The 21,723-nt window shown below is 41.7% G+C and overlaps 1 protein-coding gene across 13 annotated transcripts in view; it reads right to left on the bottom strand.

The window, feature by feature from the left end:
- The window catches only part of LOC126197486 (WD repeat-containing protein 76-like), a 400,466-nt gene extending 381,984 nt beyond the window's left edge, over positions 1–18,482 (bottom strand). For 2 of the 13 annotated variants that reach the window (XM_049934651.1, XM_049934647.1), the window contains exons 1-2: positions 7,727–7,883; positions 1,840–2,069 (exon numbers count right to left, since the gene is read on the bottom strand). In XM_049934651.1, coding sequence (XP_049790608.1) covers positions 1,840–2,069; positions 7,727–7,819 — 323 coding nt within the window. In that variant the 5' untranslated portion in view covers positions 7,820–7,883. Of the gene's footprint in view, positions 1–1,839; positions 2,070–7,726; positions 7,894–18,339 lie in introns of those variants that run through there. The other 11 variants (XM_049934644.1, XM_049934646.1, XM_049934639.1 and 8 more) reach the window with 9 other exon arrangements.
- Between the last annotated feature and the right edge of the window lie 3,241 nt (positions 18,483–21,723).

The following is a 21,723-nucleotide window of genomic DNA, read 5'->3' on the forward strand; positions in this document are numbered from 1 at the left end:
GAGATTTTCAAGTGCTCTTTACTTATTTTGCCACTTTAACTCACTTCAACAAGGATGGTCTGTGGACACATTGCTGTTCTTTGCAGCCAGTGGGCCAAATGTCCCTTGCGTTTTCTACAACAAATGTAAACCATATTGGACACACTACCATCGACGACCACAATCACATCTATTGCATAAAAATGTGGGCCTATGAATGGGCTGTACAATATCATTTTATTTCTTCCTAGTTTGCAATAGTATTGAAGAAGGCAATAGTTCATTTTCAAAAATGAAAATAAAAAACCATCTGCCACATATGTTCCTGGAGTCGGCATAACAATATGGTCTTCTCTAAACTCTTTGCAATGGAAATAGCTGTGTGTCAGGAGAAAGCTATATTCTTTGTAGGCACTGGCAGCTTCTACAGCACAGATTTGAATGGGCCAATAGTGGACTGTGGATATATTGTCTATAGCTCCATCAAACAGGGCTCTCAGACTTCAATTCTGATGTTTTTGTTTCCCTTTAAGTGAGCTGAGCCATGCCTTTTGCACGTTACAGACTACAATTACACTGCCACTGGATTGCAAGTCAAAGCAGCTATGTTGGATCACTGGTTAATATTAAGAATTCTAACCACAGTTATAAAAATCCTATATGCTGTCCAATTGTCAAAACTCTGCAACACACTTCTCTGATATTTTTGGGGATGAACCTTTACTTTTAGTTCCTTCAGCTGCTGGATGTACCACTTCAGAGCCAATCCTCCAATTTAATATATCTTAGATTCGATTAGATTATGCATTACCCAATACATAAATGCAAAATACCCTTTCATACAGTAGCTTAAAAACATTCCAAGGATTAACTGCCTTCTGTCTATCACGTCTGCTTCTTCGTGATTATCATCAAACACAGTAACAACAGTCTCATTCACACTACGTGTTTGATGTTCAGATAACACTAGTGGCCCCACAGCTTTACAGATGAATGGCATCAATACCTATTCAAACAGGTACAATGCTACATTTTAAGCACATTTCCATTAAGTTCAAGCTGCTCGAGGTGGGATAATTCCTTCGTAAGCAAGCTTAACTTCCACAACTGTTAGATCCATTCTCACCAGAAAAAGGAATAGGATGGATAAGGTTAGAAATAAGGTGCATGTCACACAGGCAACTGACAGTGAATGAACAATTCCAGGAAATGTTCCTCATATTTTGCAAAGGGTGGACAAGTCATGTAAGCATATCCCATTTCAGGAGTATAAAAATAGATCTGAGAATGCTCCCAGCAATGTGACATCCCCTTTACTGATAACAGAGTTTGGAAGCTATTGGAGGTGGTTATACACTATAGCCATAATTTATGAATGAACAAGGGTGGATGTGTGTACGAGTGGAACATGGGAAGAAAGATATTTGAATACTTCTTTGATTGCCATGATTAATTTATCTTCATGGGCTCTACAGGATTGATTCTTAGGGTGTTGCAAGGTTTGAAATTCCAACACAAAAAAATGGATACGCAAAATTTTCTAATGTGATTCTTGTCAAATACTTTGAAATGAAGTTTGCTATGGCTAGACAGTGGCTTGTTGTTAACTACTCCAACCACAATTTTTCCCACGCACATTTACAATGACAGCATGCCACAGGATGGCAACCAACTTCTTACGCAAGAGAGAAAAATTCCTGAACTCAAGTAACAGAATTAACATATGCTGATAATTTCTTCACAAAAACTTGGAAACAAGATACTAATTTACGGATTTTAAAAATATGGTAATGTATAGTTAAATGTAAAAAAAACCACAATCAAATTAAATGTTCATATTTTGAATGTAACTGATCTCACCTTAGCATCCGCTCTCTTTCCTCTAAAACCTTTTTTCTTTTAAGATCATATTCTGTCTCCTCTTCTGATGAATCAGAAGAGTCCTGAGCTCTATTATGTTCTGATTTTACATCTTCAGAAGTCTTTTCATGTCCATTAGATGGACTGAGTTTCCTTTTTCGGTACTCTCTTTCTCCGTTCTCCAGTTCTTTTAAATTTATGCCTATCTTATCTTCATTATAATTTACCTCCTGTAAAATATGAAACAGAAAATTTTATAGATCAGAAACACATTTTAAAATATAATCTTAACCTACAAGAATGGATTGTTTCTTTCGAAGAAAGGGTGGTAACAGCCTGTAATTCACTAGTACCAGAACATGGAACACTCAGCCACATGAATGGGTGGTAGATGGACCAAGAAAATTCACTTTTGGATTCCAATACCTAAATAACAACTTATACCACAACAGTTGTAGTAGGCACTGTCTTCAATCAACATATAGCCAACTCAGAAACCCACGATACGATACCAACAGCAAAATAAACAGATTATAAATCACGACACACACCCGGTACTCACAGCTTTACTTCTGCCAGTACCTTGTCTCCTACCTTCCAAACTTTACAGAAGCTCTCCTGCGAACCATGCAGAACTAGCACTCCTGAAAGAAAGGATATTGCGGAGACATGGCTTAGCCACAGCCTGGGGGATGTTTCCAGAATGAGATTTTCACTCTGCAGCAGAGTGTGCGCTGATATGAAACTTCCTGGCAGATTAAAACTGTGTGCCCGACCGAGACTCAAACTCGGGACCTTTGCCTTTCGCGGGCAAGTGCTCTACCATCTGAGCTACCGAAGCACGACTCACACCCGGTACTCACAGCTTTACTTCTGCCAGTACCTTGTCTCCTACCTTCCAAACTTTACAGAAGCTCTCCTGCGAACCATGCAGAACTAGCACTACTGAAAGAAAGGATATTGCGGAGACATGGCTTAGCCACAGCCTGGGGGATGTTTCCAGAATGAGATTTTCACTCTGCAGCGGAGTGTGCGCTGATAGGAAAACCCAAATCAGGATGGCCAGACAGAGCAGCTCTGTCCACTGGAATATGAAGTCAGTATTCTAACAGCTGTTCTGCATCATTCTGTAATTCTCTATTGTGCATATTTTCTTCATTAACATACTGTTTCTGGTAATTTGCTAAATAAAACATAGTGTCCTCCTTCAATGTGCACACACTAAGGACATCCACTGGTAACTCCTGGACTATTTCTGATCATGGAAGACTTCCACACATTCGCAGTCTCCTTAATGACACGCAGTTTGTTGTGCATACTGTTACGCCATTCCGTCTCCCAAAGCCAAAAAACCCTGCAGCGTAAGTCAGAATGCAGGTCAGGTTCAGAGTTGCCCATCTCCAGAAGCAGTTTCCGCGTAGCCTGTTTGACCACCCTGTTGGCAAGTTCGTTGCCTAGGATTCCAACGTGACCTGGAGTCCAGACAAACACCACTGAACGACTGGACCATTCCAGGGCATAAATGGACTCCTAGATGGTCGCTACTAAAGGATGACAGGGGTAGCACTGGTCAATAGCTTCTAGGCAGCTCAAGGAGTCAGCACACAGGAGAAATGACTCACCTGGGCATCAGCGGATGTGCTCAAGAGCATGAAATAAAGCCGAAAACACTGCAGACATCAGGCAAGGACTGCTGTTCTATATGTCCTCAATGAACATAGACAAAGCCAACGTGACCATCGGCCATCGAGCCATCAATGTAAACCCCTTCATGGCCCCGGTACATATTGAGACTCGAGAAGAAGTGACAGCGGAGAGTCGCACAGTTACCCAAGTCCTTAGCGCCATGTGAAAGGTCCAGGCAAAGCCACAGCCTAGGTGTACACCATGGAGGTGTATATGAATGGACCTCAAGTATAGGTGGTAAAGTGAAGGACTCAAATCCAGACAGAAGGGATAGCTATCCACATCAAGCGGGTTTTGACCGGGTTTGAGGACTGGAATGATGGTGCTTGCCCGCCATTGCGATGGAAAGACACCATTGCACCAGATTCGGGTGAAGATGACTAGGAGATGTCGCTTGTAGTCAAATGAGAGATGTTTAATCATCTGACTGTGCATCTGATTTGCCCAGGAGCGGTGTCGGGACAATGTGCAAGGGCACTGAGGAACTCCCACTCTGTAAATGGGGCATTATAGGATTCACTGTTGCATATAGTGGACGAGAGGACTTTCCGTTCCAGCCACCGCTTGAGGGTGCGAAAGGCTGGGGGGTAATTCTCCGACGCAGAGGCTCGAGCGTAGTGCTCAGCAATCGCATTTTCTTTGTTGGATAATGCACCACTTATGTTAACACCTATTGGGATCAGGTACCTGAAAACACATTAGATTTTTACCCATATGTGGGAAGGTGACATGGCAAACAATGGTCGAGACTTATCTCTCCCAACATTCCTGCTTCCATTGTTTTATAAGATGGCGAACACAGGCATGGAGCCGTTTAAAGGCTATGAGGTGCTCCAGCGAAGGGAGCCGCTTATGCCGCTGTAGAGCTCACCAACGCTCCATAATTGCTTCAGCAACTTCCGGTGACCACCGGGCCAATCATTCACCATGGGCACCCTAAAGAGCAAGGAATTGCATTTTCTGCCACAGAAACAATAGTTGTATTCATCTACTCAACCATCACACCAATGTTAGCATGTGGGAGAGATTCAACGGTGACAGCAGAGGTGAAAGTTTCCCAGTGCGCCTTGTTTAAAGCCCTTCTGGGCAGGCGTCCATTGGTCTGATGCCGGGGCAGTGACAGGAAGATGGGGAAGTGGTCACTATACCACACAGGTCATCATGTGTTCTCCAGTGGATAGATGGGTGAAGATCAGGACTGCAAACCCAGAAATCAATGGCCGAGTATGTGCCATGTGCCACACTGAAATGCATGGGGCACCTGTGTTTAAGAGGCAGAGGTAAAGTTGTGACAGTAAATTTTCGACATCTCTGCCTCGGCCAGTAAGACACAAACTCCACCTGACACTATTATAGTCGCTACGGTTCCTGCAATATCACTTATAGCCATGGGGGGGCAGGCTTACACATTACCGGGAACAACCAGATTTCCTGGAGGGCAATGCAGGAAGTAGCTGTAAAACTTAACATTTGCCGTGGCTCAGCCAGGTGGAGGAAAAGACCGCCATAATTCCACTGGAGGATGATGTGATCATGAGGCTGGGAAGGCATGGAACATTCAATGAGACAGTTTACACCTCAGGGTCACCCGCTGCCACCGATTTATTTCCTGAGCAGTCTGTATCCCTGGCGTCTGAGGGTCCAGGGAGATGTAGGTCCTCAGCTGACACCAGAACCTCCACCTCATCCTCAGAAGCAAAGCTTGTAGGTAGCAGTGGTGTGGGTGCCACCGCCATTCCCTTGGTCTTGGGGGTCTTCTTTTTGGATTTCTCTAGCTGCTCCTGGAGTTTCTCTGGCTGGGAGGGCTTGACTGATTTAGTCTCCAGGACCGAGGATGCGAGTGAAAACCTACAACCAGCTACTGGTGAAAGTCATCTTTCCCCCTAGCAGAAACCTGGGAAGGGAGAGACCCAAGGGAGCCCTTGCAAGTGATAGGCTGCCGAAGAAGTTGGACGCTTCTCCAGCTTAGAAGTGTGGACAGAGGTCCCCAATGGTTGGAGAGGAGTTGCTCCCAAAGTAGGTGGTGCAGAAGCAACAGGGAAGGAATTGCTCCCCACCATCAAGTGGGCAGCTGTAGTCTTCCGGCTCAGAGGTGACTGGGGTAGGTGGAGCTGATGGGGCTAGAACAGTTGTAGCGGCGGCGTAAGAGGTGGTCATACAAACAGGATGGAGGTGTTCAAACTTCCACTTAGCCTCAGTGTAGGTCAGTTGGTTCAAGGTCTTGTATTCCATGATTTTCCTCTCTTTCTGTAAAATCCTGCAGTCTGGCGAGCAAGGTGAATGATGCTCTCCGCAGTTGACACAGCTGGGAGGCGGGGCACATGGAGTATTGGCATGTGATGGGTGCCCACAATCATGACATGTAAGGCTGGAAGTACAGTGGGAAGACATATGGCTGAACTTCCAGCACTGAAAGCACCGCATCGCGGGAGGGATATAGGGCTTGATGTCACAGCAGTAGACCATCACCTTGACCTTCTCGGGCAATGTATCACCCTCGAAGGCCAACATGAAGGCACCGGTGATAACCTGATAATTCTCTGGCCCCGATGAACACACCAAACGAAATGAACACCTCGCCGCTCTACATTGGTGTGCAGCTCGTCATCAGACTGCAAAAGAAGGTCCCTGCAGAATATAATCAGGGTGTATACATGGACAAGTAAAAAAACTTCCCAGATTTTTCCCAGATTTCCCGGTTGAAAATATACTTTCTCCCGGTTGAAAATACTCTTTTTCCGTGTTAAGTGACAGCGTACTTTTCCTCGGCACTGTAAAACTTATCAATCCTTAGAATGTTTACGATTTTCTACACAGACGTAGAATTTGCCGGCACTATAGAAAACGAAACCCAGGAGGGGAAAAAAAACACGTTTTGGAAATATCTGTGATGTGCAGCAACATGTACGCTGCATTTTTTTTTCTTGTTACAGTGGTATAAATTCGAATTCCACCAAACACTGCATGTTACTTTCCGAAGCAATGAAATCTAAATTGCGACGCTTTTGTAAGCCAGTCATAGCTCATGTCACATGATCTCGCTAGCTGATGACAGCATAGGACACGTGTTGAGTCAACCAATAGCAAGATCACTCTTAAGTAGCGTGAACACACAAAAAAGAAAAGTTAATGGTAGAAATTAATAGACATAGTGTTGCTACAAGGAAAACAAAGCTTTCACAAATAATATTCGTCTCGAAGATTAATAAGCTGCAAGAGAAGGTAAGCTTCTATAATGCTGATCTTTTTGCGCGTGTTATACTTTAAGAAACATCACACAAATGTGTGAGTAAAATTTTTAATAACGACGTAAATGTCTGATCTTCTGGGCTCGAAATTCTTCTAGATGGTCGTCCTCAAAGAGTAGATTTTTGAATGAGAGTCAAACGCTGTGTGATCTAAGAAATTCATCGTACATTCTCGCACATAGTTCATGTTGCGTAAAAGGAAATTTACTTTGAAAGTAACACTTTTCAAACCATCATTTGCAATATTTTCCCGTGACCCACTAGAAATTGGTTCGTTTCAGCAGTTGCCAGAGAGCGCCAATTAACAGGCGTCACTGCGCCTGCGCAGCTACGATGACGCAGGAAGCCCGCATGCTCGTACGTGCAATACATTAAAAGATCTTGCATTATGGCATAAAAGAAACAAGACATCAAAGGCTACTTCATGAGCTTCGGAATTTCATGAACCACACTAAAATGCGTAATTCGGCAAAGTGCACTATCGTATGTCCAAATTCGGATGTAAATTTTCTTGAGTACCAGTACTCTTATTATCTCATGTTTGGTTCATTATTATGGCATAATGCCATACGAGCTAGAGAAATGGAAACGTGCACTTGAAATGCAGCGAACAGTTGAAACTAGCCAACAGTGTTAAATTAAACACTTCGTTTCAAATAAATTGACTGCCTCAGCGCAAAAGATTAATGAAAGCCAAATCTCTTTAGCAAACAGACAAAAATAACTTCATTGTTCTGCAAGGCGATTAATGCTTAACTGTCAGAAAGGTGGAAATAAAACCTGAAACTAATAACATATTTTAGCCTTCGGTAATTATGCGAACGTATTTTAATTCATTTGGTAGCTCCCGGCCACAGAAATCCGTTTTGTTTTCATTTAATGTGAGAGCAATAACCGAAGAGGAAACAACAAAATCACTAAACGTAAACACAGGTCACGTGGAGACTACCCACCTCCCCACAACAACTCTGACTGCTCTGTGCATCAGCCCCGGATCTACGATTTCCAAACTGGAGCAATTTAGATAGTGGTGCAAAGCCACACATCTGTAGCCAGAAGCGGGAGAAGGTACTGCCCCAGATCACATTAAGATCTTACGTGATCTGGGGTACTACTCACACGCGACTCAACTGCGCACGCGCAAGACCCCGCCTGCAACTGCTAAAATGAGTCTAATGTAAACAGCTGTCACGTCACGCTCATTGGAGCCAATTTGTTTTTAGGATGCACTGCATATTCTTCCTAAAGCCTTTGACACACTTTGGTTGGCAGACGCTTGTATGAGCACTGTGTTTTGTTGTATATGGCGCATTTCCTTTGTGACTAAAGCCTTATTTTCCTTCTTTTTCTCTCTCGTTCATGTTTTATTGCTGCAGCATTATTCTGCAAAAGTGGTATACAGTAATATCCTTCGTTAGAGTATTGGTTCTTATCAGTCAAAATTACAAAAATTTAACAGATAACTAAAACAATGAAAAATTCCCGGAATTCTAAAAAATTCCCGGGTTTTTCCAGAATCTCCCGGCTGTCCCGGGTCGTATACACTCTGATAATACTCGGGACCATATTTAAACTCTCACGGGGTGTGATGATAACAGGATCATCATCCAATTTGTCACAAGTGAGTAATGCTTGTGATTGGGCAGAGGATGCTGTGTTTATCAAAACTGACCCAGAGACCATTTTAGACAAGCCATCCACCTCCCTAAACTTGTCCTCTAAATGCTCTACAAAGAACTGAGGCTTCATCGTCATGAAAGACTTCCAAACAGCTCTCGTACGTACTAGGTACCAGGGCGAAAAAGCGTCGCCGCCAGCCCTAGACTTTCGTTCCTCCCATGGTGTGGCCAGGGAGGGGAACGATTTGGGGTCATACGTCTGCGCACTGAAGTGCGCCCACGAACCCTTAGGGACCGCTGGTGGTTGGCCACCAGCAAGAGAAGATGTGCCATGCTTCATTGTGTGTCATCCGCCCTGATGTCATCCATTCCAACCAAGGGCCCTCCCCACGGGTGCCACCCAGCCACAGCAAGGGCCACCTGGCAGGATGGCCATTGTTGGGAGTCCCAATGTCCCAGGGAGATAGGCATCTACTCCGTGGCATACACAGGGAGTTAACAGCGCAGTCATCAGCAGAGAGATCCCTGTGTTGTCAGGGTGCTACAACCAACAGGGTACATGGCAGCCCCACCACAGTGGACTGGCTACCATGCTGGATATCAGGTGCAAAGAAGTCCAAGGTCGTTGTCGGCACAGAAAGCGACACAGCATTGTGCATGAAAAAAACCGCACCCAGGAATGTAGCCTCACCCAAGGGATGGAGAATGAGCGGCACTGCAATGCGACAACGAGAAAGTGGGCTAAAGATCTCAATGCATGATGGACACGATGCACCATGCAAAGCACCCTTCCCCAATTGGCTCACTCTCCGGGAAAATTTTGAAATATGGAGGTCAAACCCTACAGGGGACCATCGAGGACATGCCACTGGGTATTAGAGGTATCAGTGGGTACAGTAATCTGGACCACGACCTCTGAAAAGTCTCTCTGTATGGTGGTACAATATGCAATGTGTGGTTTCCATTAGCACTAAAAAGAGCAGAAATGATGTTTGTGTCGATCTCTATTCTAATTTTCTGTACAGATTACGGAACTCCTGGAACTGAGGTGATGCAAAACTTTTTTTTAGATGCGTGTATGTTTCATCTAGACCACTGATACTTTATTTCAATAAAACAAAAACATATTTGGTGACAAAAATATGTATTTTGTTGGGGTTGCAAGACAGATTTAAAGAATCTTCTCTGATTTCAGAAATAATGTTAGGAAAAATGTAGGCCCCTGGAAAGCAGTGTATAGGGCAGGGAAGAGTTGTGTAAGCCATCATAGGTACCGACCGCCAATAAAATGTTGGTTTGACGATGTTCACTTTTGTGGGTTATTACCCATAGTGTTATGTGTATTATTTTACGGGTACTGTGTGGGTTTTTCTTCAAGACATATGTGAGTACATAGTGTACGTGTCAGCCACTGCAACAATTTCCTCCTTCTTATTGTCCACACTTTCTAATATATAAACTACTTTCAAAGTGCCAAAATGTATCAGAATAAATAAAATGCCTATAAAATGCTGCACTGTACAATGTACTTGTGGTGGTACAGTTGCAATTCCTGAAATACATTGCCCGTGTCCTCTGGCTTGCCAAGGAGCACCGCAGTCCTGGCTCCAAGGATAAACCATGTTCATGTGTCACAGACACAATGACGATGAAATAAGACTTGCGCGAACACTCTGAGAATCAATACTAATAAGGATAGGTAGCTGCTCACCATAAAGATGATCGCTGAGCCACAGACAAGCACGCAGAAAAGACAATCACACTCTCACAACTAAATTTGGTCACAGCCTTTGTCAGAATACAAGATCACACACATTCACACAAGCACTCAGACAACTCATGCGCACATGACCACCATCTCCGGCTGCTGCATCAACAGTCTGAGAATCAGATCCAAACTAACCACTCCTCACGCCTCTCGTCAGCAGCTGCTAGGCTAGCGACAAGAAATAGTGGCGGCACTGACTGCAATCTGAGGGAAGTGGTAGAAAAGGGAGAAGCAGTAAGAATGAGGTAGCAGGGAAGAGGCACACATACTCAGCTGCACCAAGCCAACGACAAAGCACGACATCTCAGTGAACAGAACATTTCATCTACCGAGACCAAAACGAAATTTTTCAAACTTTTTTTTTCAAATTTCCCTGATACATTTGAAATTCCCTGATTTCCAGAACTTGTGGCAACCTTGACAGCAATCAGCCACATATTGGTGATGCGCGAAAGTACTGCGGATTCCAAATGAAACAGGTATATATGGTGCACGAGAAATCCAAAAAGCCACTTTGGAATCACGATATATGCCCTCCAGCTTCAATGCACCAACAAAGATGGTGGTTGACTATTCGTTCGAATAGCTTACAAAGCCCATTTGTTACAGAGATTGGCCGGTAGTTAAAGTATCTGGGTTTCAGAACAGGAATAATACCCTCCAGCCATTAAAAGAGAAATATACTCTCCCACCAAATGGGCTTAAAAAGTCAGGGGATATGTTTCAAGCTGTCGGTACAATCACGTTTGAGCATTTGGTTGTGGATTTTGTCCGGTCCAGGGGCCTTGTGTCACTCTTTCAAAGTGCTGAAAAGCTCCCATTCACTAAAAGAGACATTGTATGATACAAAGCCTTGCACATGAAAAGATAGCAGGCAGCACTAAATAAGGTGTTTCCGCTCCAGCATGAGCAATTGTATCAACAGTATCCTGTACCACTTTGTCGATATCAATCACATGACTAGCTGCAAACAGGGCTGCAGAGGAGAAAGCCTGTCACTACACTTTCCAAAACAACCAACATTGAGCATGTTCTACACGTCCGTGAGTGGAGAGTGAGAGAACAACAGGCAAATAGTCGCTGTCACGAAGGTAGCCAACGGCATGCCACTGTATCAGGGGTAAGATACTTGGGCTGCAAACTGCAAGATCAATAACTGAAAATTTTCTATGGGCCACAGTGAAATGGTCTGCAACTCCGGTGTTGAGTGGGCAGACATTTAATCTGAACAGAGGTGTTCTAATACTCTGCTTCTGTGAGACAGTGTTACCACTCCACAGAGTATTATAGGCATCAAGTCCTCCAATAAGAGGCAAAGGGCCGTGCCACTAGCTCTTCCAGTGATAGGTGGACACTAATGACCACAGCTTCCAGTGCAGTGGTAAGGGGCACCTGCTCACTAAAAATATTGGAGCGTATGAAGGTACAGACCCCACAGGATGCCCTCTCGACATTAACGCGATAGGTACAGTAGGGGTGGTAGTTTTTCAGAACAGGGAGGGGTGCTGCCATAAACCGTGTTTCATGAAGCATTATGCCAATTGCAATATGATGGAGTTTGGTCAAATGGCAATAATAACCATGAAAGTTACACTGGAGGAGGATTGGTGACAGGCCTAAGAAAGTGGCAAATTAAAATTATGGATGTGGTTACTTCACTACCGCCACCAGGTCATAGTCCACATGACTGTGCGATCCATCATCCATGTGCATAGGCTTGACTGCTATGGGGCTAGGAAGCAGAATGTCTGAAGCCTAAGAAAAAAAAATGTACCTTTCTGCTTATCCTTCTAAGACATCGATTTTTGTAAAGATTGCCCCATTCTATCTTCCGGGAGTGAAGAGAACTGTACTTTTCTTCAGCCCACAGCTGCTGGTCCTTGTCTTGAGAAGGGGCACACTGATGGGTGCCCTCATCCCTGATGCCAGAGGATGACTAGGCATCTCTGGCCACACCAATTGTGTGGGAACGGCTCATGCTATATGTGTAGGGGATGAAGGGTCTGATGTTCCCTCGCTCTACTGGAGGGCAGGCCCTGGAATATGAACAGGGCCTTGAGATGTCATGCAAGACACTGAGATGAGGACTGTGACAACTTGAAACTTGCATCTTCATAAGACATGCAGTCAAGTGTTTTATACTCTTGAATTTTCTTTTCCCTCTTGAACACTGAGCCCTGCAGCGAATGAGGAGTATAAGGGTCCAGACACTTGACACAGTGAGAGGGTTGGTCACAAGGGCTGCTCTCGTGGGACGCCCGTCCACATTACCTACAGATAGCCAGCCTCATTAGAACAGCGGCAGGACATGTGTCCAAACCTTCGGCACATAAAACAATTCATCCGAGGAGGAGAGTAAGGCCTGACATCACACACAAACCATGACCTTAACCTTCTCAGGCAAAATTTTGCCATCGAAGGCTAGGATAAAAGTGTCTACACTCTTATCTTTGGTCCCTTCTGGATGGGACAAACAAAATGGGACACTACACTGTACCAGATTAGTACGCAGCTCTTCATGAGTGAAGTGTTAGGTCCCAAAGGAAGAGAAAACCGTAGGATCTATCGAGCTTATTATGAGGAGAAATTGTGATTGGTATATCATCTAACTTGAGACTGGCCCGAAGTGCCTGTGGTTGGTGTGTGATGATTTTATCAGCAAATATCTGTTTCTCATCTTAACTATTGCCACAACGTCCTCAAACTGATCTTCAATATTTTCAATGAAAAACATTGGCTTACCATCCTGCAAGACAACATTTGCAACATTAGAAACAAGCTGTTAAGAGTCGGAACATTTTTGTAAAATAAAAAATGTGATGTACTGTGTGTCTCAGAACATTGGCTTATAGAATATCAAGTAGATTTGTTCATACCTAAAGAGTACATTCTGGCAGCTATAACGTATAGAAACGAGAGGAAAAAATGGAGGCGCCGCAATATTTATCAGACAATGTACACAATTCTCTAAAATGGATGTTAAGTTCACACTCCTCAGAATTAAATGGCAAATCTACTTGTACAAGACTGATAGACCAAAATATTGTAATTGTTAGCTTGTATATATCTCCAAACAGTAATGTTAATTTATTTTTCGAGAAATTTGAACAGATGATGACAAAAATCTTTAAACTCAAAACAAATGTAGCAATACGTGGTGATTTCAACGTCGACTTGCCAGACATAAGAACTCGGCACAAAAACATTCTTAAACCTACTCAGATCAATAAATCTATATTATACTAACAATAGCCCGACATGTGGAAATGCGTTTGGACAATATTATAATAAATTTTTCAAGAGACCTATATAGTGTAAGCATTGCAGATGAATGTTTTGCAGATCATGATCCTCTACTCTCAACATACCATTATACACAGTCAGATAAGAATTATAAGGTTGCAAATAATAAGCCAAGCATGACATGGATTAGAGGTCAGAAAGAGGAGTATGTCAAGTTATTCACAGACTCCCTCAGAAAGGTAAACTGGGACTGTTTACGAATATGACACAGATCAATCAACTGTTGAAACACCATAATAATTTCCTTAACACATACACTGACTTATGGTACTCTTGCTCACCAATGAAAAGAAACAGTATTAAACCAAATAAAAAAGGTAAAAAGCTTAAATGATACACTGATGTCCTTGCTAGTATCTGGGAAAAGATGCTTTCACTGTATAAAACACATAAAAACAATGGCAAATGTGGGAGAGAACAAAATGATACTTATTATAAGACTACCTGAAATGTAAAAAACATTACAAAGCCAACCTTAAACTTGTCAAACAAGCTGCCTATGAAAAGTACACAGAAGGGGCCCCAAACAAATGCAAGGCTGCTTGGGATACTACAAAACAAAAACATACTTCTGCCCAAACACAAGATGTCCCACTTGAGCCCAAAAAGCTCAATAAATATTTTACAACTACAGTAAATGAATTAAAATAAAAAAAAATTAAACAGTCAGACATACCACCAATTGATATACTTGCTTATCAGCTACTTAAAGGGCGTGAATTTCACTGTGACCCTGTCACACCCACAGATATAATAAATATAGTTAAAAAAATTTCAAACTCTAAAACCATGGACTACTACTGGCTATCTAACTACACAATACAAAGGACAATACACCTCTTTTGCAATCCACTGTCTTATTATGAATAAATGCCTAGAAGTTGAGTTTTCCCTGATCAGCTCAAAATTTCTAAAGTTATACCTATATACAAAAAGGGGGGAAAAACACTACCCTGAAATCTGTAGACCAGTGTCTATTGTATCAATCTTTTCCAAAATATTTGAAGCAATTTTCCACAAACTAAGAAACTATTTTGAAAAGTATGACCTTCTCTGTAGTAGACAGCACGGTTTTCGAAAAGGGAAAAATATCTCCTCTGCAGTCCTTTAAATAGTTAAGACATCATCTGCATTTGAAAATAAACAAACAGTTTCACTTGAACTTTGTGATCTGAGTTAGGCATCTGATTATATCTCCTTTGACATCCTACAAGCCAAACTGAAGTATTACAGTATAAATAATACAGAGTTAGAAATAATCAACTCTTCTCTACATAACAGGAGACAATTTGTATCAATTCAAAATAGAGACTCTTTTATGAATAGTGTCACATCTGGTGTACCTCAGGGTTCAGTCCTTGGTCCTTTCTTCTTCACTGTTGCAATTAAAGATCTGCTATCTTATGTTAGGTCTGAGCCAGTTATCTATGTGGATGACACAACCTTAATCAGCACAGATCAGGATTTATCAAAGTTACACCATAAATCACAGAACACACTCAACACTAAACTGGTTCTCAGCTAACAAACTTCTATGTAATCCAGAGAAAACTCCGGATCTGCAGTTGGGACTGGCAAAAGAGGAAGAACCAAAACTCTGTAGAACTGCTTGGAATACACATTGATTCCAAACTTATCTGGCAACCCCATATCAACCAGGTCTGCAAAAAGTTATCAAGGGTGTCCTATCACATCTGGAAACAGATCTAGTGAGTAACAAGTATCCCAGAACAGCTTACTTTGAACTTTTTCAGCCTCATATCTTATGCACCATTACTATGGGGCCACTCATGTCATGTCAGTGATGTACTAATGATGGAGAAAAAGGGGCTACAAATAATGTGCAAGGTTGGTCCAAGGAAACACTACCGTCCCTTATTCGTCAAAATGAAAATAATGACAGTGATAAATCTTTATATTTATGCATCGCTGATATATTCTACAAAGAACAGAACAGAATTAACACCAGAGAGAACATACACTTTCATGACACCAGAAACAGAGTACTGATATTCCTAGACAGTCTGACAAAAACAGGCAACACTCATAAAGTGAACTGTTTGAATTTATTGGAAATACGGAAGCGTCCGATCCCACCCGTCTGCTTTGACCCATGATGTCACAAATATGGCGGAAACAAAAACACACACACTTTCCACTAGAAGCCTAATGACACTCAACGGGACAAGCGCGGGAAATGGGGTGTCTTGGGTGGGGGGCAAACTAAATATAAACAAATTTAGACACCTTGTGTAGCTACAACGTGTAAGTGAAGACAGCCATGCATGAATACCCACCCACCTCCCCAGGGGTCGTAACCCCTGCAACCCATAGAAGATAAAGATGCTTCAGTAGCTGATTAGTGGTTTTTGTCTTTTTAAAAAAAATCTCACGGGATAGAACAAACAGATCAGAAAGATAAATATAATAAAGTAAAACAGAAATTCGAGGAAACAAGATAATTAAAATAAGTAATAAGTGTTTTTAAATTTAAAAAAAAATCTCACGAGATAGAACGAACAGATCAGAAAAGTAAATAAAATAAGATAAAACAGAACTGGAGACAGCCACACTCAAATCAAACTCCGCGCCGTCATGACGTCACACACGACAACACCCTTACGTCACGGGTCAAAGACGACGCGTGGGATCGGACGCTTCTGTCGACCCAAATTATTTAACAAATTACCACATACTGCACTCAATACACCTTTCAATAATTTTATATGCCTATCATATGATGACAAGCAGATAGAAGAAGTGGACAGTGTAACATTCTTGGGATTACAGCTTAATAATAAATTAAACTGGGAGAAGCAAACCACAGAACTGCTGAAGCATCTAAACAAATCTCCATTTGCAATGCGAATCCTATCCGACATAGTGGATATAAAAATGAAAAAGCTGGCATACTATGGTTACTTTCACTCCATTATGTCATATGGTATTATTTTTTGGGGTAATTCATCAAGCCAAGATAAAGTTTTCAGAGCACAAAAACGTGCAGTAAGAGTTATATGTGGTGTGAACTTAAGAACATCTTAAAGAGGCCTGTTTAGGGAACTAGGGATACTAACTACTGCTTCCAATATAGCCTATTTATTCCTTAATGAAATTGGTCATTAAAAATATATAATTTTTTCAAACCAACAGCTAAGTTCATGGAATCGATACTAGAAATAAGAATAATCTCCACAAGGATTTATGGTCATTTACTCATGTACAAAAAGGTGTGCATTATTCAGGAACACACATTTTCAAAAACTTGCCAGCAGCCATAAAAAGCTTAACAACCGTGTGTGTGTGTGTGTGTGTGTGATCCTTTCATATAGTGCTCATTAAAAAATATGACGATCATTCCACTTGGGACCTGGGGAAGGTACATTAGCTCATTTGTTTTAGTTGTAAATGTTTGCAATGTATTATTGTTTTTCTGGCATGTTCTACATTCTGGAGGACCTCCTCACTATGGGTCAATTGGAATGAAAGTAATCTAATCTAAAAGTAAACTGCACAAATGGTTAATAGATAATCCATACTACAGTCTCACAGAACTCTTGCATACTTGTAACATAGAAATTAAGTTTTAAGTCAATGATTGCAATACTGTACAGTTGATTAATGTAGCACAAATAATTTATACTTCAGTGAAATCATATTTGTAAGTGCAAATAAGTCAACATACATGAAAATACCAAGCGAATAAAACTGCAGAGACTGACATTCCCGTTCAATTAAGTAATGGAGTTGTCAAAAAAGTAAGGACTTACAAATTGATGGTTGTCATAGTTAACAAGCATTTGAAGAGGAGGACCTATTTGCAAAGTATGCTCAAAGGTAAGCACAAACATTCTTAATGAGGAAGATGTCTAAAACAGTAAACACAGACATGTTATAAACAATACACCATGGTCTGGTCTACCCCCACTTATAATCCTGCATTTTAGTCTGAGGAAATGATGCACATACGCATATCTATAAGTTAAGTGACTTCAACGAAGGCTGTTACGTGAATTGCAAATCTGACCCTCAAGACAATCCGGCAGAAAAATTCAGGGAACTTTATGACAGTCCCTGCACTACATATACATGAAACGAAATAGTACCACCCAGTTGAACAGATACATACACAATTAGAATAGGCACTACGACAAATACGGATGATTAACAACTTAGGAAATGGCTCAAGGTATCCGAGAGTGATCGTATCATTGCTGGGTGCATTTTACATAAATTGCCACACAGAATAAAAAGCATTGAAAAATACATCTGTTTTGAGAAACAAATTACACAGTTATTGGGTCTCTCCAGCCGTGTATAGTTTAAATGAATACCTAGGTGCTAAACAGTAGAGACGATCTTGTTCAACGAGGGAGGCTGCCAGACAAAAGGCATAAATCACTCATTCCATGGTGTACACTACTGAGGTATGATGGCGAAATATTAATATTTTGATAATGTGAAGGTGAGCATGCGATTATCGTATTGCAGGTGATCACACAATTCTCGTGTTGAGAAGAGACTTAATATCCATGTTTCTTTCTCTTTCAGGTTCTGGAAAAACTTTTTCACGACAACTTCTCGATTGCTGAGCTATTTCTGTCGACATCAGTAAGTGATAAATATCACATTCCACTCACAAACAGTTCATTTCAACAGTTCGTATGAAGTTATTTCACTCATCCTACATTAAACGGGTAATCTGCAGCAATCTGGTAACACACTACATGAGCTTTATTCAGAAACCGTAAAATGACATCTGCCGTAGCTGTCTTTCAGTAGTTACGTAACATTGTAACATTAGCGCACATATGTAAACACAACAAATACAGGCACAAACATCGAACATTAACACATATTGTCGTCGTTTACCAACCTTCCTTCTTCTTAAAACTCCTGCTTTCGACATTTTAAACAGTTTTTCAATCTGACACTACCTAACCATGATAAAACCAGTCCAACGTTTCGCGCCAAATGCAAAGCACAAAAAGAACTGCAATGCATCCGAAACACGTCTCACGTTTCGCGCCAAATGGAACGTGCCAAAGAACTTTGTGGAAACCTTGCACATGCACAGCCCACACTACAGCCTTTGTCTTCTGGCGCCAGTTGCCATTTCCATACTTCCGACTGGACCTCACGTCGGTCCAGTTTACAACATTGAGTCATCGGAATATTGACAAAAGTGCAGTATTTAGCAGAAGAGAATACAGAGGCGTTGATAAAAACGAAATAGAGTAACAAATCTTGGTTGCTACAACTGATTCTCCTATAAAACTCATACATAGGAGTAGGGCCTAAAAACTGAAAAAAAAAACATTTTGTAATGACGAGGGTTACCCTGAGCAACACTTGGTGCATTGCGTAAACATGAAACTTTACTTTGCGTCAAAAATAGATTCAAATCTCCAAGACTAGGCTCATTTATGAGACTATCAAACTTTGTACAGGCACGTCGATATAATATTTATATTCACTCATCAAAGGCAAAATTTATAACCACTATCATGGAATCACAATAATTTTCGAAACTGACAGGTTTACAGTAACACAATCCTCAACAAATTAACAACCAAAATCTTCACACTGACACAAAGTTGCACAGTATTTAAATACTGCACTAACAAGACCATCCCAAACCGAACGTTTGCTTTTTGGCGGCTAATTTATCGTACATGTGTCTTGCTTCTTCATTTCCTCAGATTCAGGATCATTGTTTGTCGTGTAGCAGAGTAATTTTTCTCGCTGTGTGTGTATATACGTTTGGTATTATGGAGCCAGTTGAGATATGGCATGCTTGTTAAAAATATCAAAAAGTTTTTCGCTCTTGCATCAGTTGACTTTCATATCGGATATTTATTATTCTTGCTATCTAAGTCGATAAACAAGGAAATCTAGGGCTGTGTAGCAACACGCAGCTGATTCGCTCGACGAGCTGTCACCATCATGGTTCATGCACCGGCCACCAGGAGCGGTGTGATCGGTTTCTCCATGCCGCAGTGCAAAGTTCTACGACCATTAATTTCTGTGTTTTAATTCTCAGTTGGTTCCCGAGCAAACTTGTACGGGCTCGTATGTTAATTAGTTATGCAAGAGCTTCTCTGTGGATTGTTGTAATTATTCAACATATGAACGTGCCTAATTGTTCTGAATAAACCGCTGTCTCAAGATGTTGCATATCTGTTCTCACTGTACTAGAACTCAGCATACGTGTTAAATTTGGAAGTTAAGCAACAGAGTACAATAATAGTGACCCCGACGTGGTACAGCTCGAGGAAATAAAATCAGCAATACAAAAATATCACGCCGAATTTTCAAGAAACAGGAAATTGCGAGATGGGAGGCACACAGGCATTAGGCAGTGTGGCTATCCCCATTTTGGCCACACAACCCAGCTTTATTGTTCGCACAGGTAGTGGCAAGTTTTCTCTGCACTGGTTTGACTACAGACTCCACCAAATTGGCGCTGGTCGTCAGGCAGTTAGATCATCGGTACATAGCAGAGGTGCAAGATGTAATAACCTGACCTCCAGATACGGAAGCGTGAGCAAAGCTCAATTTCGAGTTAATTCGTAGAATGACACTCCTCATTGACAGCGTCACTGGCCTTTCTACCGATGGATTCCGACATCAAGCTGATCTGCTCAACAGGCAGTAGAGACGCTGAGCTACTGGGTCAGTTCTCAGATGTCACGAGTCCTCCAGGTGCCCCAAAAGAAGCACCATGCGTCACAGCATCACAGATTATATTAAGACTACCGCAGGCCCTCCAATTTCATGCTGATCCAGACTGCTAGCTCCAGACTACTGTGCTGTTGTAAAGACCGAGTTTAATTGCATGTTGAAAGAAAGCATCATTCGTCCATTTAGCAGTCCATGGTCATCGCCTGTACATCTGCTCCCTAATAAGAGTGGCACATGGCGCACATGAAGGGATTATCGTGCCATTAATGCTAAGACAATACCACATCGTTGTCCTGTACCACTATTGAGAAACTAAAACTATGCATTACGTGGAGCATTATTATTTAGCGTGTTAGACTGTGCAAAAGCCTATACTCATGTTCCCACAACTGAGAAAGATATATCAAAGATGGCTCTCATCATGCCTTTGGCCTTTTTGAAAGCTGATCTATGATGTTTGAAATAAAAAAAATGCTGCACAGACATGGCAAAGAGTCATAGGCACAGGGCTACAAGAGTTGTCATGTTGTTTTGGGTATCTTGACGATATCCTCCTCTTTTCGGCAACACTGGAGGAACATGAACAGCACTTACTCAAGATTTCTAGATGCCTAGACAAATACGATGTCGTACTGAACACTGCAAAATGTGTTTTCAATCAGACAGAGATCACCTTCTTAGGCCATCTTAGATCACAAGTGAAATGGTTGCCATTACCAGGAAACATCGAAGCCATATTAAGTATTCTGCAGCCAGAAACCGCTGAAGAGCTGAAGATTCTTACGAATTCTCAATTGTTATTGGTGCTATCAACCCCAATCAGCAGAACTTCAGGAGCCTCTTTCCACATTATTGTACGGTACTGAAGGAAGAACACCAATGCAGTGGACAGACAGAATGAATGCCACTTTCGAATCAGCTACACAAAGCATAGCAGAAGCAGCACTAGTTTCACAATAATATGTGGATGATGCCTGGCAGCCCCTCGCGTTCTACTCACATAATCCCTGCCAGCACAACAAAAATGTAAGATGTACGATCGCGAATTACTTGCGGTTTACGAGTCCATAAAACTTTTTGTACACGTTTGGAGGTGAGGGAATTTGAAATTTATACATCGGCTATACCTTTCGGCAAAATAATAACAAGTGCTTGCCAAGACAATATAATCAACTCTAGTTTGTCGCAAAGTTTACTGCTGGTGTGCAACACTTATCAGGAATCGATAGCGTAATGGCAAACTATCTTTCCCACATGCACAGTATCACAGAGGCAGTAAACTTTATGCAAATAGCTAAGGCACAAGAACTTGAGCAAGAGCTATAGGGATTTTTAACAGACACTGCATCCAGTATACAACTGAAGCTTAAAGATATCCTAGGTGCAAATGGCAAACTGTGTTGCAAGGTTTGCAATGGTAGAATTCGTCCTTTCATACCTTCTGTGTTTCGTAAGTGTGTTTTAGAAAACTTGTACAGTTTGTGTCACCCCAGCGTCAAGACAACAATGAAACTAATAACTAGCAGTTTTGTATGGCCAGGGATACAAAACGATAGTTGAACCTGATCTCAAGCAT

This window comes from Schistocerca nitens, chromosome 1 (genome assembly GCF_023898315.1).
Source record: "Schistocerca nitens isolate TAMUIC-IGC-003100 chromosome 1, iqSchNite1.1, whole genome shotgun sequence".
Lineage (NCBI taxonomy): Eukaryota > Metazoa > Arthropoda > Insecta > Orthoptera > Acrididae > Schistocerca > Schistocerca nitens.